Raw genomic sequence first — 23824 nt, 5'->3', positions numbered from 1 at the left:
ACGAACGGCCCCTGAGCCGACTGAAAGGGTGCCGTCCGTGGAGGCAGCAGAAACTAGCCAGACCTGAGGCTGGCGGGGTGGGGGACGTCCTTCTCTTTCTCGCCCTCGAGGACAGGCCAGCGTTCCTGTTTCTATGGCAACTTCCGAACCATTCCTGTGAGATTCCGGAAGTAGTACCTTAGTGGGCTGCGGTTCGCCGTGGAACGTGCAGGTGCCGTTCTCTCTCTCTCTCTCTCTCTCTCTCTAGCAAACTCTCCTCCAGTGGGGAGCCAGGGCGGTGCAGTTCGGCACTGAAGAAAACACAAACTCCGACCTTAATTACAGCAGAGAAGCGGGAGGGAAACGCGGGGGGCGTCACAGTTTCCTGAATGATTTCATTCGCAGTCTTGGTGACTTCAGGCTCTCTGCGCTCTCTTCTCCGCTGCGGAGGGAGCAGAATGTAGAGTGGGGTACTGACTGAACTTCCGAGGTCAGTTTTCCTCCTCCTGCTTCTCCCTCCTCCTCCTCCATGGATGATAAGTAGAAAGCAGGAGAGAACCTCTCCTTTGTGCCACTTCTCCCTCAAAATGATTACAGTACGCGGTGAGATTGGAGAACTGACAGCAAGAGACCCACTCCCACCTTTCTGCCCCAGTAATGTTGGCCCCACCTGTGGAGTAAGCACTGTAGCTCGTAATCCACTGGTGAGGATACGTTTTGGCACGTGTCGTATATACTCATGGATAAACCCATCTGCGGATAAGCCAACCCTAGACTTTTTAACCAAAGTACCACGAAAAATGAGCCACCTGCAGATAAGCTGACTCTCGAAGTTTAAGTATGTTTTAATTTTCACAATAGGCTTTTCTGCGGGTGGTGCATTTTTCATGGTATTTTTGTTAAAAATTAGAGGGTTGGCTTATCTGCAGATGGGCTTATCCGCAAATATATATGGGTACTTTAAAAAAGTAGTACTGTATATACTTGTGGATACGCCCACCCGTGGAAAAGGTGAACCCAATTTTTGGGGTGTATTTTGGCACCTAACATTCTCAACTTATTTGTGCTAATAATAGTGTTGTGGAAGACTGCTGGAAATGGGTCAAAAGCTGTACCCACTCAGCCCTGCTAATTAGGCAGTGCTGTGCTTGATCTACCAGGGCTGAGTGGGCAATCTTGCTCTGGGAGGGGTGGCAGCTAAGAGTGACTCCTTCCCCCAACAGTTCTCTGACCCCCACAGAATTAAAGAGCAGCTGTCCAAACACACTTTTCCTGCCATCCCTCCTAGCTGCCTGAGATCTGCTGCCGGGTCTGGCAGAGTTGGCACAAAAAGCAGGAGACATGGCAGTTTGACTCAGTGGGTGAGTCCAGACCTTCCCACTGCCAAAAGGCAAATGGCCCTGAAGATCAGCAAGCAGGAGCATATTCACAACAGCCTCTGGTTGTCACACCAATGTTACCTTGATACAAGATGAAACAGGTAAATGACAGGTCACAGCTTCTGCCAGGAGAAGCTGAAAATATAGCTGTATTGTATTATATATACCATATATTAAGAATTTAGTTTTAAATTGGAATATGTATTCAGGGTGACTTGTCTGTGCGTCAGAGATGAGTTAATGATTACTTAATCATTTCACATCCTCTAAATACAATTGCTTAGATTTCTCTGATCTGCAGTTAGTAGGCTGTGGGAATGAGAGCCAGTTTGGTGTAGTGGTGAAGGTGCTGGCCTAGAAACCAGCAGACTGTGAGTTCTAGGCCTCCCTTGGGCATGAAAGCCGGCTGGGTGACTTTGAGCCAGTCACTCTTTCAGCCCAACCCACCTGACAGAGTTGTTGTGGGGAAAATAGGAGGCAGGTGTACTAGTTTTGTTTGCTGCCTTGAGTTATACATATAAAAGGCAGAATAAAAATATACTGTAAGTACCAATCGAAGCAAATACTGTAAGTCCTTAGAAGACAAATCTGATGTGGCAGATTGTGCTGGTGTATTCTCCCAGTCTGGCCCAGTGCTATGTCTGGGCAGCATTCTACTATTCCACCAGAGGTGGCAGTCAAGGTAGGAGAATGGGAAAGACTGGTCCAGTATCTCTTTTGCAAGTGGCCTGGCATAGAGTGGACCCAGTGGCACTGGGTTAAGCCCCTGGCCATCTCCAACTGCTCTCTTCCTGGGCAGCAAAATTAAGTGGGATCAGCATCTTAAGAGGAGCAGGATGATTGGCTCCTCTGGGTCTAAGTACTACTATTGCTGGATGCAGAAGGCAAAGACATGGATATAAGTAGGCAGAGCAAGCCCCTCATCCTCTCACTCATTGCTGCCCTTCTGTCACATTAAACATTAAAATTTGATAACTTAGGGAGGACTTTGAGAGCCTCACTGAAATGTTTGGTGAGGGCCCATGCAGCTTTATGAGTCAGTCAGAACACTTCTCCCTCATAATCAGTTTCTGCCTAGTTTTCTTCGCTGTGTTAGTAGTACTACTACCATCCATCATGTAGCAAAAACACATACTGTCAAAGGCAAAGTAACTTTAAGAATATAAAGTTAGAATATCTGGATAGGGAAAGAAACATACCGTAAAAATAAAATGGGAAGCAATTTCTATGCTTATAGAGTATTTAATGTTGCAGCCTAAAGCTCTTTTAGTGTTTGAAGTAGCATTTTGCTTTGCCCTTGTACCTCATCTGACGGCCACAGTCATGTGAAAGCTGATTTGAATCTTTAGGATGTATTTCTAGCCACGTATAGATCACTACGGCATAGCTGGAGCCAGAGAGTAAGACTGAATTTATTACTTTTACTTTAACATTCATTATGTTTGTAGGGGCACACAATTAATTCAAGGTAAAACAGTAAGTAGTAGAAAATGTTCAAAATAGCCATGTATCTGTAATTGCTTTGGTTGTTTTTTTGTAGAGGAAAAAAATCTACGATGGCTTCAGTCCCTGCTTCACGTTCATCTTCCAAGCTAACTGTAGCATCACAAGTCCCTTTTGCAGATCTCTGTTCAACGTTAGAACGAATACAGAAGTGCAAATCCCGATCAGATAAAACAAAATATTTCAAGGATTTTCTAGATTCCTGGAGGAAATTTCATGATGCTCTTCATGAAAATGAAAAGGATGTGATAGATTCTTTTTATCCTGCAATGAGGCTTATTCTTCCACAGTTGGAAAGAGAAAGGATGGCATATGGAATTAAAGAAACAATGCTTGCTAAGCTCTATATTGAATTGCTAAATTTACCCAAAGATGGAAAAGACTCTTTAAAACTTTTAAATTTTCGAACACCCACTGGCTCACAAGGAAATGCTGGAGACTTTGCTATGATAGCCTACTTCGTTTTGAAATCAAGATGCATTAGCCAAGGTCAACTGACCATACAACAAGTAAATGATCTTCTAGATTCTGTTTCTAATAATAATGCTGCCAAAAGGAAGGATCTGGTTAAGAAGAGCCTTCTTCAGTTAATTACTCAGAGCTCAGCACTAGAACAGAAGTGGTTGATCAGGATGATCATAAAGGATTTGAAACTTGGTGTCAGCCAACGAACTTTATTTTCTATTTTTCACCCTGATGCTGCAGAATTGCACAGTGTCACAACTGATTTGGAAAAGGTTTGTAGACAGTTGCATAACCCTTCTGTATCACTTAGTGATGCTTCTGTTACATTATTTTCTGCCTTTAAACCAATGCTTGCTTCTATTGCTAGTGTGCACCAAATTGAGAAACAAATGCATAATCGGACTTTCTACATAGAAACAAAATTAGATGGTGAACGAATGCAGATGCACAAAGATGGAGATGTTTACAAATACTTTTCCCGAAATGGGTATGATTATACTCAGCAGTTTGGTGCTTTTCCCCTTGAAGGTTCATTGACTCCTTTTATTCATAATACCTTTAAAAATATTCAAAACTGCATTCTGGATGGTGAAATGATGGCCTATAGCCCTACCACACAGACTTTTATGCAGAAAGGAAGCAAGTTTGACATCAAAAGGATGGTGGAGGATTCTGAATTACAAACCTGCTTCTGTGTTTTTGATGTTCTTATGGTCAGTGACCAAAAATTGGGTCATAAGATGCTGAGTGAAAGATATGATATGTTAAATACAATATTTACACCGATACCTGGTCGAATACAGATTGTTTCTAGAATTCAAGCAAACACACGGAAAGAAGTAGTAGATGCTCTAAATGAAGCCATTGATAACAGAGAAGAAGGAATTGTAATAAAAGACCCCATGTCAGTTTACAAGCCAGACAAGCGTGGGGAAGGATGGCTAAAGATCAAACCAGAATATGTCAGTGGGTTGATGGATGAACTGGACCTTTTAATTATTGGGGGCTACTGGGGTAAAGGTCTTCGTGGTGGCATGATATCTCATTTTTTATGTGCAGTTGCTGAGACTCCTTTGCCTGGTGAAAAACCATCTAAATTCCATTCCATTTGTCGTGTTGGTTCCGGTTGCACTATGAAAGAACTGTATGATCTTGGCTTGAAATTAGCCACATTTTGGAAAAAATATGACAGGAAAGTTCCCCCTTGTAATATCTTATGTGGTGTTGAGAAGCCTCAAGTCTTTATTGAACCTTGTAATTCAGTGATTGTCCAGATTAAAGCTGCTGAGATTGTGAGTAGTGATATGTATAAAACGGAATGCACATTACGTTTTCCTCGCATTGAGAGAATACGGGAAGATAAAGAATGGTATGAATGTATGACTCTTGACCTTCTAGAACAACTCAGAAGTAAAGCTTCTGGGAAGCTTGCAACGAAACATCTTGATATAGGTGAGGATGAGCCACAAGAAAAGAAGCATAAAACTGTGCCAAAGGTTAAAAAAATAATTGGCTTAATGGATCATTTTAAAGCACCTGATCTTTCTAAAATAAACAAAATTTCTAGTATTTTTGAAGATGTTGAGTTTTGTATTATGACTGGGACACAAAATTATTCGAAATATGTCCTGGAAAGCAAAGTAGCAGAATATGGTGGCAGCATAGTTCAAAATCCTGGGCCAGTCACTTACTGTGTTGTGGCAGGGACTGAGAATGTCAGAGTGAAAAATATTATTTCTTCCAATAAGTATGATGTTGTGAGAGCAGAATGGCTTTTACAGTGCTTCCAAACTGAAAAGTTTGTGCCATGGCAGCCTGCTTTTATGATTCACATGTCTCCTGAAACAAAGCAAAATTTTGCTTGTGAATATGACACATATGGTGATAGTTTCACAGCTGATACTGATACACTACAGTTGAAGGCAGTGTTCTCAAGAATTAATACCTCTGAAGAGATTTCTCAGGATGTGCTTGCTGGCATAGAAGCACGTTATTCTTGGGAGAGTTCTTTAAGTATGTTCAGGCAACAAATCATTTACCTGAACCTTCCTGATGAAATGAGCAACTCAGGGGACAGGATGAGTCAAACCAGATTTGTAACTGTAGAGTTGATACTTCGCTTTCATGGAGCAAAAGTAGTGTCACAGCTTGAGGAAGGTGTATCGCATGTAATCAGTGGAGATCATTCTGATGTGAAGAAAATAAAAGCCATCAGAAGGACGTTTAAGAAAAAGTTTAAAATTGTGTCTGAGCAATGGGTAAAGGATTCCATAAAGGCTGGAGAGTTACAAAATGAAAACTTGTATATAATGTAGTATTTTAATTTGTAAGAAAAGTCTTGTTTGATAGGGCTGTGCAAAGCATTTGGAGAAGGTGCTCTGCAGTACACAGAAGCAGGAATAAAGCACCTCTCTTTCAAAAGAGCCATGTTTTCTGCAAGACTGATGTGGCTGCTTCAGAAGTTATATTCAGAGCACACTGTTAACCTTGTAGAATATGCTTTTTGAATGCATTGCACAGTTCTATTCTTTTAATACTCCATATCTTTTGAAGGTGTGTAAATGAAAAAAAGGATGCTCAGAAAAACAGGAGGTGATTGTTTTTAATTTTTTTGTTTTCATCTGTTTTACCTACCTTTTAATATATTTATAGGAAGTTCAGCTGTTTTACTCAATTATATATATTAAAAATGTACAGATCTTTTAATCTTAAAGAGCTTTCTGATTTGCATCCAACCAGGCTACATGAGTTTAAATTCCAGTACTGCTTGTGGTTTGAGATGAGGTAATTAATTGTTTCAAAAAGTGCTATCTATCTAAATTGATGTCTCATTCATGTTTAATTTATTGTTATAATGATCTTTTAAATGAATGTGCAACTTCAGGAGAATTCAAAACATCAGACTATAATCTTAAATGCATCAATAGAGTCATAGGGTTTTTTCCCCCCAATAAAGAGGCTTTCAGTTTTATAATCACAATTTTTAACGAAAGAGAATCAAGGGATCCATTTTCTGAAATTATGCAAGTCTTCAAAGGGCTGCTTTTCAATAGTATAGAGAGAACATCTTGTTTCTGTACATGTTTTCTCATTTTATCATTCTGTAATAAATAAATAATTAAACAAATAAAAAATATATTTTAAAACCTGATTCTGTTTTGAAATAAGTGATTCTATATATAATCAAGGTTCCGTTGAGGGCTGTGTAGTACAATTGTAGTAACTCTACTGTGTTTTATTAGAAGATGATATTACTAGGATCTTCTATATGATAAAATCTCCCTTGATTAGGGCCTGACTTTTGGCAATACATGAAACATCCATGCTGTTTTCTTAGCAACACTATAAGAATGGTTTGCTGTTGCCTTCTTCCTGAGCATTTTTTCAAGTTTTCTAGTCTAGTTTACAGTCCTGTGATTTCAAGGTTTGCTCCCATCCAAATATTGGCTAGATCAGAATATGCTTTGCTTTTTCAGAATGGGCCAAAATTGTCTGGGTGTGACTAACTGCTTATTTCTTAGTAGGATTTATATAAAAACATGACAATGTTTAGCATATACATATCATGTATGCCTTGCCATGTTGGTCAAGAGTAGAGTAAGACATTACAGGCCATGTATTGCAAACACTGCATCTACAGATACACTTTTTTACAGTATATCATTTGCACCTATGTTATTACCAATAGGTTGGACATGCTGTGGCATTACAATTTATTTCCACGCCCTCTGTTTTTAGAAAGAGTGTCAACATGTATGAAGTAGCCTATTGAAATGTTAAGTAATATTTTTATTATATTTGCAAAGTATGTCAGTTCTGTTTTTATTGTTTTAATTATTTCCTGTATTTTAATGTAATATATTATTAATTGTATGAAGTGCCATTTAATTTTTATATGAGATCCTCTATTAAAATGTAGGTACATGAATTATCCCATTGGCCCTTAAAATAGTATGATTAAATCGGACTGATAAACACTGAATTTTATGATGCCCAACAGGCATCACAGCTGAATGAATTTGGAGTCCTGAGGAACAACACCGTTCACTATCCCACGTGTTGCATAAATTCCTGAACACAAATTTTATCTTCCTATAAGCCAATGGTCATTTTGGTCCCACGTATTTTGGGGATGGGGGGGGAAACAGACTTGGGCTAGGGAAAGATTTCTCATTCACTTAGTAATTCAACGATGTGGAGATAAGTTCTAGAAGTGTACCTGTCATGGTAGCAGGTTTTTTTTCCTCATAGATGTGACTTTTTAATACTAATTTGTAGTAGGTGAACCTTCAGGTACCAGGACATAAGCCATGTAAGGCTTTAAAGGTTTAAACAAACGCTTAACTGTACCCATAAACTGACTGGAATCCAACAGAGTACCTGTCTGTAAAACTTGTGTGGCTGTAGCAGTCTTTTCTTACCAGCACACGGACAGTACATTCTGCATCAGTTGCGGTTTCCAAGCAGCTTTGAAAGGTAATCCCACATTACAATAATCTATCCTAATGGTGATGACATGAGTCATGGTTGCCAGGATGGACTGTAGGAGGAAATGGTAGACGTGTTAAGGCAGGAAAGTGAATGTGCTAATAAGCAAAGGTGGTATATGTGTTTACTAATAGTATGCAATGAAGGACCACAGCAGATGATAAACCCTTGAAACGAGAGAAGTGGCAAGAGATTTTACAGCAGCACAACCCGCAGAATGGACAGTTTATGTCCAATCAACAGGATTGGATTGCTCTGGAGAATGCTCAAGTGAACAGGCTGATAAAGACAAGAAACAGACATTTTGAGCCATGCTTAATCTTTAGCTCAACAGGAAGGATTAGCCTTCCAAATACATGGGTGAAAAGGAAATGTTTTAAAAGATGCTGTAAATAGCTGGATGATCAAGTCGGCATAAAATGGTTAGGAGAACAGTGCAGGGATATATGATTTGTGCCACTATGAAAAAGAAACACTACAAGTTCTCCCTTGAGGGGTCAAAGGATGTGTGTGTGTGCCTTTGAGTCATTGTTGATTCCCTCAGTCCCTCAGTTTTCTTGGCAAGATTTCAGAACTGGCTTGCCCTTGCCTGCTTCCTAGGGCTGAGGGAGAGTGACTGGCTCAAGGTCACCCAGCAGGCTTTGTGCCTAAGGTGGAACTAGAACTCAGGGTCTCCTGGTTTCTAGCCTGATGCCTTAACCACTTCATCGAACTGGCTCTCCCAGAGGATTAGACGTTAATAAATAAATCACAGGTAGTGGCAGCTTAGCTAAGGAGAAAAAGACACCCAAGGTAGCTTTGGTTGGCACCTGGCTGAGAAAAGAGCTAAAGGTGCCAAGTTACCAAGATAAATGTGGGAGGTGGGTGTCCTGAGGGCTTTGTATACATCTTTTAATTTCTCTGCACAAAAGAAACATGCAGAGGCAATTGTGGGGTTAACCATACCCCCTACTGTTGCCACAGTTTGCTACAGTTTTCAGTGAATGTGAGTTTGATGTCTGTAGAAAAAAGTTCTCTCTGCATATACTTAAACATCAATCTGGTATTTTTACAAGTATTTCTAATGGAGAATTGTGGTAGTATGCAAGATGAGCTCAAGTTACCCCAAAACTTTGTCTCTTCAGTCTTTCAAAACATAAGCTTATTGTATCACATTGTACTTAAAAGGCAGATATTTTTCCCTCACAGCTATTGAAACTTCCCCTTTTGAAGTTAGAAATAACGAAGCAACAGCTAAAAGGAAAAAGAGAGGAACCTCATACACATTCTGAGTAATGTCTTTCCCTACTGAGATTCTCAGATCTATGAAAAACCAGTATCATACTGCTACGTATAGTTTACATTTTGAAGATCTACCAGAAGATGGCCCTGCAGAGAAGCCATTCACTCCTCATGGAGCTATTTGTGGAATTTGTATAGGATGTCCTCTGACAATATGGCTGTCATCACATTATATATTCAGTCAAATTCAATTTCATTATTGGTATAATTGAGAATAAAGACCTCAGTTTTCTAGACTGCCAAAGAGTTTTCTCTATTTGGTAAGATTAAATGTAGTTAAAGAAACCATGAGCCCTATTTTCTGGGTGTGTGCAACAAAATGAACTAGAAACTACTGTAACTGCCCGACTGGATTTCTACAAACCTCTCCAACAACATCAGTACATCAAAAACATTTGCCTCAAATAGGCCTTTGGTGTAATTTCCACATTAAGAGACATGTAAGTACTGTATACTGTACGTAAGTTACATGGTAATCATTGCTTTATTTAATAGTAAATTACTACAGGAGTTAATGTTACAAAACACAGCTAACTTTCCTTTCAGTATACAAAACTATCTAGTTTACATATTTTCAAAACTATTTCTGATAAATATAAACATGCCTACATTACCTAGTTGGAAAAAGGAACTGCTCAACAGTTGTGGATATGCATAAAGATCCTCTTGTGCCTAGCAAGAGCCCTACTTCCACTCTCTTGTTCAGAATATGTGCATGGGTTACATGTAACACCAAGATGTTCCTAAAATCTGTTGTATCATTCACCTACTCCCATTCCCTCTCAGACAAGTTAAATAATTCCAGATCAGGTTCCTTGAGCAGAGCAAATACCAAAAGGCAAAACTAATAAGGCGGAGTAAAGAAGGGAGGTCACGATGAGCTTGCAGTGCTGTTTTGTGCTCTTACAGAATGTAATCATGAATGAGGGAAAGCAGAGCTCCCACTGCTGAGCAGTTCAGATGTCAGGGAATAACAGATATATACCACAGTAATTGTTAGCACTAATGCTGTAGACACAGGAATTTAAATATAACGATGTCAGGATTCATCCTTTGAAGTTTTTTGAGATAAACATAAATGCTAGTACTTCCATTCTTACAGAAGAATGCCAGAAATACTGACTTTCAAAAAGGTAAATTCTCAAATCACACAGCAATTTAATTTTCCTTTTCATTTACACTAACTAGCTTTTAGCTGCCTGGAGTATCCAATACAGAATATACACCAAAGAGCAGTCCTCATTTTTGCTCCATTGTCATTCATAGAAGCCCATCTGGACAAGAGTCAGCTTTTCAGGCACTGGGCATCTTCAGTCTTACATGTTGAATGAAAATAAATTATGTTAACTGTTTAAATTATGTTGACGTACACACCAGGGTGGGAGCCTTTATTCCCCTCCTTTTAAATTTGGCTTTAGAACCTTTTGCGTTTATGATTAGAGATTCTGAGAACCTTAGTGGAATTATAGCAGGAAGGGAGGGGGGTAGAGCATAAGATTCTACTATATGCAGATGGTATTTTATATTTAATAGACAAAAATGAGTATTCTGGATCCAATTTCATTGCTATATTACTTTGTGTCTTGTCTGGTTATTCTATAAATTGGAGTAAATCAGACTTGATGCCACTAGATCATAAAAATAATTTTGATAAGAACAGAGGGCTTAGATTGTGTTCTGATTCCTTTGTTTATTATGGTACAGTAATTTGAAGGAAGCTTCCTCAACTAAAAATTTGAATTTTTAAAAATATTTGCATTATCCTATTTTGAGGCAATTGAAAAAGATCTGAGCAAGTTGCATAGAGCTCCTTTGTAATTTATCTGAGATAGATAGATAGATAGATAGATAGATATAGATATAGATAGAAAGAAAATGAAGATGGATTTAATTGAAATACATTTTGAGAGGCCTTCCTCTGTTTATTCCATCACATTGTTTTAAACAAATTAACAGGATATGAGTAGAAATCTGAGATTTTAACCATTTTATTAAAGTACTATTTTTACTTTCCTTTTATTTGGGAGGAAGGTAGAATTTTGCACTTTAAGGCTCCTCTTTGATCATACCTTTGGTCGCTGACTGGAATAAAGGATGTCAAAATTCAGCTCATCTTTGGGATCAATTTGAGATTTATTATTTGTCCCCTGTGAAATCTGCGCAAAGTATTGGGATCCCTGTTAGTGCCTCAATCAGTTTTAATCCATGCACTTAATGCTGCACAATACATGTGGAAAATATTGGATCACAGGTATAATCCTGATACTTTTATCTATGCAAAGCTTATATTATGAGACAATGCCAGTTTAAAAAGAGCAAGTAATCCATCCATTTAGGGTGTAACTTCTTACAAGGTCATTTTGTGTCAGTTCTGAGGAAGACATTTAAATCTATACTTAATTTGGAGCAATGGACCCTGAATATTTTCTATTTGTCAACATTTGAATTAAATTTTCTTTTCAACAAAAAGGCAAGGAAAACATCTTTTATGGTCAGATTTGTTTGACTTCTGTTTATAACATTATATTTCATGATTACTTTTACTGTAATATCTTCCTAAAACTTTTTCTGTTAATTAGTTTGATACAATAACATATTTGTTTGATATAATAAAATCAAAATTTTACATTGTATTGTTCTCACTCTCAAAATCTCATGTGAGAAAACAGATTTATGCCCTATATCAGCATTCTTACCTGAAATCTTGCTAGACCTGAGGGTTCAGTAAATGCTATTTGGGGTATCACAGTGCTCTTGATGCCCATGGGGTGCCCATGGCTGCCCTTGATTTATAGACCTGCATTTTTACAGGACTCAGATTTCTCAAAGAGAAAGTAGTTGCTATGGGAAACTAGGCTTAAAAAATGCTTCTTCATTATTGATTTGTAGTTATATTATGATAGCTATGGATGAATTTCTATTTCCAATAGTAATAAATCAGTAAAGTCACTGTGATCTTTAATAAGTCTAAATTTAGTTCTATTCCTTTTGTTTGATAAAATTATATGTATGCTTATTAGGAATGTACAATGCTTCAGATTTGATTGGGAGGAGATACTTTGAAATATGTGGAAGTGTGAATGCAATACGGGTAAATTCTTGTTTAACAACTGCTATAGGGAACTGTCAACTCGTTTGTTAAGCAAAGTGGTCACTAAATGAAAAATCACACATGACCGTGACTGTGCTTACAATTTTACACAAGGCAATGCATACTAACTGACTGTAAGGGTGAACACATGACTGAAAGAGAGAAGCTGCAAAGGTCATAAATGTGGGCCTTGGTTACAAAGTTACTTTTTCATCACCATCATAATGGCGAACAGTCACTGTCTGAGGTAGTCACTAAATGAGGGCTACTTGCACAGGTGATCCTCACTTAATGACCACTTGTTCAGCGAGTATTCAAACTTACAATGGCATTGAACAAGGGGTACTTATGGTCAGTCCTTGTACTTACATCGGTGCAGCATCCCCAACGGTCATGTGATTGTGGCTTTCTACAAGCAAAGTCAATGGGGAAGCTGGCAGGAGGTTGCAAATGGAGACCATATGATATCCTTGCTTAAGGACCCACAGTGATTCACTTAATGACAGCAACTGGAAGTGCCGGAATTTCCATTGCTCAATGGCGTGGTCATGTGACATTGCGCTTTACAACCACGTCACTTAGGAACAAAAATTCCAGTCCCAATTATCATTGTTAAGTGAGGATTACTGGAATCTATCTGCAACTTCAGACAGGCACCGGCATGCTCCTGGAAACAGTTGCAATGAGTGACTTTAATGAGTCACCGATAGGAGATAGCTGCATTCATATTCCTGCACATTCCTAAGCAGTTTTGGAGGGCCAATACCAAAAAGTTCCATATGAGCTGAGATTGTGCCCCTGTGGACAAGCGGCTATTGAAACTACTGCTCATGTCCCGCTATATTGTACCTTCTATAAGGACTCACGGACCCATTTTATAACTCCCTATTTGATAAAATACCCAGGAAATTCTGATCTTTTTAATGTACATTTGTTGTTATCTGATCAGTATGATTCAGTTTCTTTGAACATGGCTTAATTCTGTTATACTGTACTGTCTGTAAAATTAGGCAGACTTTGATTGCCCACTGACGATCCCACCATTAATATTATCAAGTTTTGTTTTATTTTAATGCATTTTTATCCATATTTATATAAATCTGTATTTTATTTGTAATGCTGATCTGCGACTGTAAGAAAATATTGATTGATTCCTAAGCAACTGTTTCCAGCACCCAGAAGAGAGTGAGACAAGTCTTTGTTAGTGAAGCATTGTCTAGGATTCTGCAAATTTCCAACAAAGTTGCACACTATTTTTCCAGTTCAGCTTTCTCCAGCTTCCAGAATATACATAGTTAAAGAAAACAGTCCTATACCAGAGTCACAAGCAGCTAACTTTTTCATTCATGTTGTCAGCTTTGCTCTTTAAAGTTTCATCCAGATTATGTGTATCAGTTGTCTCTGAAGAATAGTCTTTAGCCATCAGCTTAGATTCCTTTTTAAAGCATTTCATTTGTGTTAACTGAAGCTGATGTGACTTGTACACTACAGCAGGGACAGTGTTCACTAAGAACAACTGCAGTGGTTTCTTTTCCTCTTTGTAGCGACATTGGATATACCGTAAAAAAGCAGATCGGTAGGTTTTACTGAATAATGTGTATACAAGTGGATTGACTGCTGAAGAAAGGTAGCCAATCCAAACAAAAATGTTAAGCAGATCCTCAATTACATCTTCGTTGCATGCTTCCTTGCAAAAGACTGCCATCACATTGGTGATGAAAAAAGGACACCACATTATCACAAACAGGAAAAAGACAATTCCAAGTACCTTGGATGCTTTCTGTTCATTACTTATTGATTGCATCTTTCTCCTCCTAAAAGTTCCTAGTTTTTTGTTCAGAGAGTGCTGGAAAAGTTTATCCAAAGAAAGAGAACTTTGAGGGGAAAAACTGAATGAACCAAACTTAGCTTTTGAATCAAGATCATTCATGCATAACATGGCTTCTTTCTGAAGGGATTTTATAGTTAAAAAATAGGTGATCACCATGATAAGAAGTGGAACAAAAAATGCTACCAAGGAACCTATTAAAACAAAATTCTCATCCACAAGGACACAACTTCCATTCTTGAGAACTTTGGAATCATCATGGAGTCCAAATATAGGAATTGGCAGTGAAATACCTATATGTTTGGTTTAAAAAAAAAGAGGAAAGTTAAGTGCAGTCATTTTCATTTTTAAAAATATGTCATTCTGTGGTGTATCACAGTGGGTGCCCAACTGGTTCCTGATAACATTCCTGGAAATGAGAATCAGGTCATCCTTGCAAAGGGTGAATGTTGCTTCCTTGAAGTTTGCAGCTTCAACACAACCATTCAGCACAAGCTAAAAACAGAGTGCCACTTTACAAATAGAAGTTAAAGCTTTTGCCTTTGGTAGCGGCTATAAGGGCTGTGCAAACTCTGCAAGGATAGATTGGAAAACCACTCGAACAAATTGCTGAATTCAGAAGTCCCCAGCGACACCAATTTTATATATTAGAATTTCAGTTCAGAAATTTGAATGTTCATATCCCTCATTAGCTTTTATATAAAAACAAGACACAACGATAAGATTTTCCTGTTGGACAGGGTTAGTCATACCTGTGGTGTTGTTATGTGTATTTTTTTTAAGAAATTGATTGTAACTATTTCAGGATAGAATTGGATGAAACTGGAAGGCAAAATCTGCAACAGCATGGTAGAATGGATAAGGTTTTGAGCTAGGTCTAGGGGAACCCGGCATTGCTGTCTCCCCCTGCCCCAACCCTGCAGCTGAGTTTTTTATTTTGCAAGTTGAATGGACTAACACAGCTTAAAATGGTTCTCTTTTTGATATGGTTGGCTTACAAGAAACCCTACTTCAGTTTTGACAGCTTCTTCATCTATTTGAGTCAATCTGTTTGGGCTTCAGTGAAATCTGATGTACATCCCTAGTAATTCCTTCCTTCCTCTTTGAAGAAACAGGAATTATGGCAGTCCAGTATCCTCAATAGTTACTCCCTGTGTGCAGACCTTTCTCTACTGAAGCAACAGTATCCCTATCAAGCCATAGCAGAGGAAGGAAGCATATTTAATTCTTTTAAAAAGCAGATGCCCCTTCAAATGCTAAAGGAAAGAAGGAGCACTAACTCCACAAAGAAAAGCAGTTAATATTTTCATTATGTTTCTTTGCCCATTACAGTGGCTTCCTAACAAGCAGTAAGTTTTAACATGCAAAAAACAAAACAACATAGTAACAGAGCTACTTCCAAAATTCCTTTAAGAGTAAAGCTGTGTAATAGCACAATACTGACACAGCAGCAGACTTTCAGATACAGGTAGGCCTTGTTCAGCGACCAAAGTTACAATGGCGCTGAACGAGGGGACTTACAACCCTTCCTTGTAGTTGCAGCCATTGCAGCATCCCCGTGGTCATGTGATCATGTTCTGGGTGCTTGACAGTTGGCTTGCAGTTATGATGGTCACAGCATCCCATGTCACATGATCGCCATTTGTGACCTTCACTGCCGGCTTCCCACAAGTAAAGTCAATGGGGAAGCTGGCAGAAGGTCACAAATGGTGATTATGTGACCAGAGGTCACTGAGACCATGTGGAATTTACCTAACAATGGCAACTGGAACTGCTGCAACTGCCATCATAAGTCAGTGCAGTCATGTGACATTGTGCTTTACAATCATGTTGCTTAGCGATGGAATTGCTGGTCCCAATTACCATCATCAAGCGAGGACTACCTGTACTATATTGTTGCCCTAATACTCTCTCATACAGAATACAGAAATGATGCTGGTATAGCTTAGGGAACCCACACATATATGTTTACCAACATATGTACACTTTGAGACATCCCCTCCTTCCCCAGTGATTTAATGTATTTGGGATCACTGGAAGGAAGAAGATAATGTCTCCCCATCAGCAAACTCAATTGAGATTGCTCTATTTCATCTACATAAGGATTATGAGCACTTTGGGGTGTGGGGGTGAGCAATGCCAAATTGCAATTTTTTAAAATTCAATTGTTTATTCTGTTCCTTACTTTCTTTCAAAAGCTTTCTTTTAACACTCCCTCCAGCAATAACAGAGCAAAGCTTGCCTTCAGTATGTTCAAGCCATACATATTTCATCCACAGTTAATGATGTCTGTTGTGAATGATAAATGCCTGGTCTTTTGTGCTATTTTGGTTCTACAGCATATTTTATCTCCATGCATTCTATATGTGGCAAAAGAATACAGTGCTATCTCTGCAGGACACAGCTGGAGAAAAAGAGAGTGTTCTAATACTCTGCACTAACACACATGCCAGTTCAAACACACAAAACTGTATCTTTAAGAAAACATAACTAAGTAATGGACAGCTAGTGCAATTTTCTCTCCGTGTTACACCACTGCAATTAACCCTCTTTTTCTCCTCGTATTACTACTGGTTTCCTTGTGCCCTTGAGTATTGTGAAGGGATACTACACTAACTACAGAAGACATCGTTCCCAATAAAGAAATTTGTTGTCTCTGGCCTTCCTTGATGGTTATGGTTAACCATAGACTAACAGCAGAAAGCAATGGGAAGACTCCCATATTTTTAACTGACCAGGAAATGGGTCTTTCATGTTCCAGCCATTGTCCCATACAGCAGACTTGACTTACTACTGCGAGCAGTGTGATTTCATGTGAAGAGTTGTTATTATCCCAAGGCTACCACACTGTGGTGAATTTATAAAGCACTTTGCTGATAAATTGTTTTGTATCTATTCAGATTTGCACTTCACTTTATGAGCAAGTATATTTTGAAGGGAAGGCTCCATCTGAATTAAAATGGAACTGCAGTAGTAGCATATGTGCTTTTAAACCACACCCTTTGGAAAAATCAATGTAAATTGCAGACAATTTAGTTCAAATTGAACTATCCTGGGGTGGCAAGAAGGTGAAAGTTTTATTCATTCATTCATTCATCAAATTTGTCACCACCCATCTCCTCCCATCAGAGGGACTCTGGGTGGGAGGTATTTTTGATTGTCCAAATGGGAATAATAATAATAATAATAATAATAATAATAATAATAATAATAATAAGAAGAAGAAGAAGAAGAAGAAGAAGAAGAAGAAGAAGCCATGAAAAATACAATAGCAAATATGACATCAGTCGAAGAGATCAAAAGGCCCCAGGGGAAATGCATAGCTTTGGAGAGATGTTGGGAGAAGGACGCCTTGCACATATAATTTTACTGAAAGTAGAAATCTGTGATGAAAGCATAGCACATAAAGATTGGTCTACTCACCTACTGATACCGTCCAAACAACAACAATTTTTGCCAAGGCCTTTGTTCTGGAGTTAAACCGGCTATGATGAATAGGGTTTTGTATGGCAATATAGCGATCCAGAGATATGGCACAGAGATGCATGATGGAGGCAGTGGAGAAAAGCACATCTAAATAAATCCACATGGCACAGACACTCCTGGGCAGTGGCCATCTATATTCTGTAATCAAGGAGAGCTGTTATTAACTGCACAGCAGTTAGAAAGCTATATCTATATTTAATGATCATGTGAAATGTGGTATTTTCTGTTACTTACCTTTTATCTCATCCCATCTACAGTTTTTAAAAAATCAGGTAAAGCAAGAATAGAACAAACATGGGCAACCTGTGTCCTGCTGATTCCTGCAGGCTCTCAGTAGATCCCATATCCATTTCTGAAGCCAGCAGAGTTTTCTAGCTCTCACTGAGGCTGATATATGGCAGCAGATCTGCCACTTTTCAGTGATACAATTTCTTTGGTACTCCCCCACTTCCATCTCTGGGCTTAAATCATATATTTTGCAACTTAACCTCCCTAAATCTGGGTGGGGTGGGGTGGGGAAGGACCAAATCCCATCCAGTGGTGATATCACATTCTAAATAATTGTAAATGTATTTATGTACTTTTTAATTTCTCTCTTTTTGATTTTAGGATAGTCCAGTGAAAATCACTTTAAGGAAGGATAAAATTGGAAGGGATGGTACCAGTACCAAGTCCAATGAACATTGTTGATGATAAATATTTAGGCCTTCTTTTTCTCTAGAGCCATCACTGCTACCATTCCACCACCATGCTATATTATATTCAATTTTAATTTTAATTTGAAAAATATACTGTCATAGACCAGAAAAAGAGAAACATTAAGTATACAACATCCAACTTAAAAAAAACTGTTCAAACCTGAGACTAAAAATATCTAGAGTATCTTTACATCCAGTAGGTTGTGACTTTTATTGCAATGGCATGAAATTTGGCTACCATTCTGGAAACTTCCTGGTCCTGATCATTTAGAAGGTAGTGCACAAGTGCCATGTGAAATTGATCTACGCAGTTTCTAATTAGAAGGGAGACCAGCTGTAACCTCCAAGGACGAGGCATTTCAGAAGTACACTGGCTACTGTCTCAGTTTTAGAATCTGAGCAGATACATAGACCGTCTTGGTAGGGAATACCATTACATCTTCCTGACAGTACCATTGTTGGAAGAGCATCCAAGTGTGCCAGTTCAGCCGCTATTTGTTTCTTCCAGAGATACTGGTGTCTATCTGTCCATGCTAATTGGGCTAAAGATTCTCCCACAAAGATCTGCTTACACCAGTACTTCAACCAGCAGAGACTTAAGTGGGCCTGGACAGATACATCCAACTTCTAGGCAGAGAAGTGCCTTAGCAACTGAAATGGGGAACTTGGAAAAGGGATCCAGAAATTCAATTTGATTAAAATAAATACTAGTAGCTTAATCTTCATCCCTATCTTATTAAAAAACAATATATGAAAGCCTCAATTGACCAAAGCCATGATGGGTGGACCAACCTCGTGATAACCATAGCATATGGAAGATTAAGGTTTGAAATGTAAGAGGAGAAAATGTTAAACAGCATGAATTAATGAAATTAAATGAAAAAGAAATGTTATGTCTGTGAAACCAAGAGAAAAGGAAAGGATACAATACATCTGAATGAAGGTGGCCTGACTTTGTTAAGTGGAGTTGATGAATACATGCTGGGAATGGAAGGTGTAGGTTTTCTTATGAATGAAAGGGCTAAAATATCTATCAGAAAGTATAAACTGTTATTATACATTATACATACATAGATATGTATGAAAGTAGGAACTGATAGATTGGTGACAGCTGTGAATAATGTTACTGTAATAGATGAACCAAAGGTGAGTTTGGGGGGAAATTGTGCAACATTCTGAATGAATGTAATTCAGGGGGAGAAGCTATTCTGCGAGGTAACTGGAATGGACTGGTGGGAGAAAGATGAAGGGGTGCAAAAGAACTGATTGGATCATCCCCAAATGAAGCAGCATGGTGAGTCCTTGCTTAGAATAAAGGCTGTTTGTTTTGATGATGTGGTTTGAGAATAAACACATATATGCACATGGCAGAGATATACGTATAAATCTAAAATTCAGTTGATTGTTTATGATGAAAGACTGAGGAAATTATAAAGGATACAAGGTTGATGAGAAGTTCTGAGTGTGGGACAGACTCTTTTTGTTGTGTCAAGAGTATATCTTGGGAACAAACAGATAAGGAAGAAAAACGAAATAAGTGAAAGAAATGTGGGTAAAAGTAGAATGGCAGTAGGAAGAGAAAGTATAACTCCTGTATGAAAAGCATTAGAAGATAGATTAATCTCCCAACAGATTTAATGGAAGTGGAAGTAAGAAAAGAGGATGTGGAACCTGCTTTGAATAAAAGAATTGTGTTACAGAGTGCCACAGAAGTGTGTGTACTCTAATGGAACATATGAAAAAGGGCGCTTGGTAAAATGATAGTGAAAAAGGCTGTGGATCAGAAAAATTGCATGTAAGAGCATGATTGCTGCAATAAACAAGAATGAGGACTAAAATGTTTATAGAGAAAAAGTTGCAAAGAATGTTGTGAAACAGAATAAGGAACAGTTAAAATTAAAAGAGGCAGAGAAAATGCAGAATGATTTGATAGAAATTTTAAACATGTTTTAGAAAAAGATGAAAAACCTGAACAAGGAACCTACAGTAGATTGAACAGAACTAAAAATAAGAGTGATAAAATTATTTGGAATGCAACTGAAGTAGTGGAATGCTGAAAGTAATATTGTGAATGGGAATGATGGTGACTGTTGAAGACAGAAACTGAAAAGAATGTATAAATGTTAGTGTTCAAGAAAAAAATAATGAAAAGGGAGTCTGAAATGCTGTGAGACTGTTAAAAAATGGTAATGCTATAGGTGTAGATGATGTAACTGGAGAAATATTAAAGTATCAATGTAGTTTGCTTATGAAGTAGCTGAGCAGCTTGTTTAACAAGTGTGAGGTGCCTGACCATTGCTATTATTCTGCTTATACAATGGGAAATGTATAAAAAACAAGTGCCAAACGACAGGGAGATTATTTTGTTAAGTGTACCTGGAGAAGTGTTAGTAGAATTCTGGTCTGAAAGATGTAAATGAGCAAAATGTGAGAAGTATAATGTAGCTTTAGGCCAGGCAGGGTTTGTGAAGGCCATATTTTTGCTCTTCAGCAGGTTACTGAGAAATATATGGATGTGAAAAAAAAAGTTTATTCTACATTTGTTAATTTAGGAAAAGTGTATCATAATGTGAATACACCTGAATTTTGGAATGTTTTGCACTAATATTGATTTGAAGTAAGGGTATGAAGGATACAATAGATTAATGTATAGATGACAATACAAAGGAAGTGATGACAATAAATGAATGCTGAGTGGTTATGGAATGCTTTGCACACATATGGAGTTGAAAGTTGGTTGCTGAATGTGTTAAGAGTGCTCTATGATGGAAATAAAGCATGCTTGAAAATAAATGAAAGCTTAGCAAGTGGTTCACTGAGCATGGAGTAAGGCATGATTAGATGTTTTCCCTTTGGTTGTTTACTGTATTTCTAGATAAATGTACAAGGAATGCTTTTGCTGAGGTTAGAAATCTATTGGTTAGGGGTGTGAATCTATATGTACTTTTGTATGCAGTTGAAACCATGTTGTTGGCTGAGAACCCGCATGATAAACAGATCAGGGAAGACATGAATGTGCACTTAAATTTTTGTACATTCCCTACACATGATCTGCAAATGCAGTGTTTAGTAAACACAAGCACCAAATCCCACTTTTAATTTTAACTTGATGTATGGGGTATCCAAATAAGTGTTCTTGCTATCCACTGTTAGAGATGCTGTCATTCAACACAGGTGTGGTTTGCTGCGCAAACACCTGACTAGAAGTTCCAAAGCTCTGAGATTCCTTATCCCAGATACCCAGTTTCAAAAGCGATTCATAATTTATTGCTTTGTGTCATTCTCCAGCACTGTATTTCAGGACATCTTGTGAGTGCTGACAGATGTGTATGTATGTGTGCCTTGTTGGTGTCCATATGGACAGAGAGAGAGAGACTTTATACATGTTTGGACAAACACAGATACACAGATGTACATTCTAAAGACATTTATCTTTACAATGCTTTCAGTAGTTACTTCACAGGAAAGGTAGGAAAAAACGGCATAAACTCTTCTTCCCCCTTTCAGCAATAACCCTGCAGCTATCTTCTTAGAGTGGGAGGCACAGCATCACACAAACCAGACATTATATTTCTCTTAAAATAAAGGCAAAGATACGTGTCCATAGGACTTTCAAAAACATCCTTCTTGCCTGTCTCTGAAGAACATTATATATAGCTATAATACTGACCAGAGAACTTTAACTGTAGGAGCACAAATCCTCACTGCACTATGCTGTTTCAGAAAATAAATATTCTTTTGGAAGACAGTGTGATATAGCCCAAACTAGTCTACAAATGTAAGGGCAGTTTTACATAATCATATTATTAGTAGTTTCCAATATTATTTATATTCCACTCTTCCTACTGAAGAACCCTGATGGCCTCCACATAGGATATCTCTCCCAGCCATCAGGCATTGATGGTGGTCCTCCTTTAGATCTTAAATCTTGGGGACCTAATCCTGCAGAAAAGCCTTCCTTCAAATATTAGTTCCTAATCCATCTGCAGCCTTACAAAAACCATGAAGTCCAGCTGATTACAGCCAGCCAGCTGACAGATTTCCTGGAAGGTCAATACGACCTGATCGCTAAAGGATGCTTCAGCCAGCAGCCTCATCACTACATTCTGCCTCAAGTACCTGGATTTATAATACTTGTGAAAATGATTGTTAATACTCCTAATATTTTATTTCAAGGTTACGTTCGCATCCGGTATGTACCGAGGAACTCTTTGAAAAATGGATCATGATTAGGCAATAAACTTTTAAAACTTGCAATACATGACTTTTTCACCAGGCTATCCATATTAGTGATAACATTTAAAAATGGTGTCACACGTATCTGTGCACAACCAGTTTCATAATGATATACCTAATTTCACTAATTTGTTAATAGTTAGCTGTTTTTTAAATATACAACATTCATTTATTTTAATTCATAACTATGAGGACATTCTCATCTTCACATATTTTCTCCTAAAGGATGAGCCCCAAACAGTGATGAGATGTAGGGTCCCGGGACCCTACATTCCCATTCTCAGTCTATTCCAAATTTTAATGATTCCTCAGTCTTAATTATTCAGCTATGAAATCTGAATAGTAAATGCAATAGCTGTTGCACATGTTTAAAATGTACAGTAATGTACTGATCTTTAACCTCAATAAAAATATTTGATTTTTTTAAAAAAACAAAAACAAATTGTGCACAGATTTGACAACCTAGAACTTTTTGGATACATTGGAACTACGACTCCCAGAGTTCTCAGGCAACAGAGTGAGGACAGAGTGGAGACATTTGTAATCAACAATGCTCTCTTATTTCAAAAGACACTGAAAGCATCATGCAGAATGAAGCTTTCAGACATTCATACCTTCTAGTTCACAATTCTCACTTTTTTGAAGACCTGAGATTCATCTGTTTTCATTGAGTCTGCACAGTAGTTACATTAAAGTACACTGAGTTTTAAAGACTGTTAATGGTACTCACCATATAATATGGTTAGCATTGATACTGGCATGACAAGAAAACCCAAGAGCATATCAGTTATTGCAAGTGACATCAGGAAATAGTTTGTGGCATTATGCAGCTTTTTTTCTAGTGAGACAGCCACGATGACAAGAATATTTCCAAAAATGGTTATAATAATCACAATAATTGTTAGCAGAGCAGGCCAGTTTTTCTCATGAAGAATAGGAAATAATGATGGAGTCCCTTCACAAGAACAGTTCATTGCATGTTCAAAGTCTGCAGTCACATTGCATAAACAAGACTTGTTAATTTCTTCAGATGTAAGTACACTTCTGTTGAATTTTCTGGCTTGGCTTAATTGTAGTAGGGAATTTGCTGTTAGGTTCACAAAGCATTCTTCTTCAGAAAAAATATCCATTTCTAAAAATTCTGAAACTGGTGAGGATATACCATAAAAATGCAAATTGAAGCTGTTTTGTTAACATTAAACTCTATATTGGTTATTAGTGCAAAAATGGAAATAAATTTTTGCAAAGAAAACTGACAATCATTCAGATGACTATCATTTTCAATTTCATATATAATCTGATGTTACTATATACAATAAATCTTGCTGAAAGACTACAATCAATTTTGAAATGTCAAATGTTAAGGAAAGGAAAAACAGTCTACCCACCT

General features: G+C 37.9%; 2 protein-coding genes across 2 annotated transcripts; one reads left to right on the top strand and one right to left on the bottom strand.

The window, feature by feature from the left end:
- Nucleotides 1–13: 13 nt before the first annotated feature.
- Nucleotides 14–6274, top strand: LIG4 (DNA ligase 4). Its single transcript, XM_063317811.1, has 2 exons — nucleotides 14–216; nucleotides 2901–6274. The coding sequence occupies exon 2, from the start codon at nucleotides 2915–2917 to the stop codon at nucleotides 5639–5641; it is 2727 nt and encodes a 908-aa protein (XP_063173881.1). The 5' UTR covers nucleotides 14–216; nucleotides 2901–2914; the 3' UTR covers nucleotides 5642–6274.
- A 7071-nt stretch (nucleotides 6275–13345) lies between these two features.
- Nucleotides 13346–23600, bottom strand: HTR2A (5-hydroxytryptamine receptor 2A). The gene is made up of 3 exons (XM_063291553.1): nucleotides 23165–23600; nucleotides 17438–17638; nucleotides 13346–14307 (listed from the first exon to the last, which is right to left on the bottom strand). The coding sequence occupies exons 1-3, from the start codon at nucleotides 23562–23564 to the stop codon at nucleotides 13508–13510; spliced, it is 1401 nt and encodes a 466-aa protein (XP_063147623.1). The 5' UTR covers nucleotides 23565–23600; the 3' UTR covers nucleotides 13346–13507.
- Nucleotides 23601–23824: the final 224 nt, after the last annotated feature.

This window comes from Candoia aspera, chromosome 1 (genome assembly GCF_035149785.1).
Source record: "Candoia aspera isolate rCanAsp1 chromosome 1, rCanAsp1.hap2, whole genome shotgun sequence".
In the NCBI taxonomy this organism is placed as follows: Eukaryota; Metazoa; Chordata; class Lepidosauria; order Squamata; family Boidae; genus Candoia; species Candoia aspera.
This window is presented reverse-complemented; position numbering and strand designations above follow the sequence as displayed.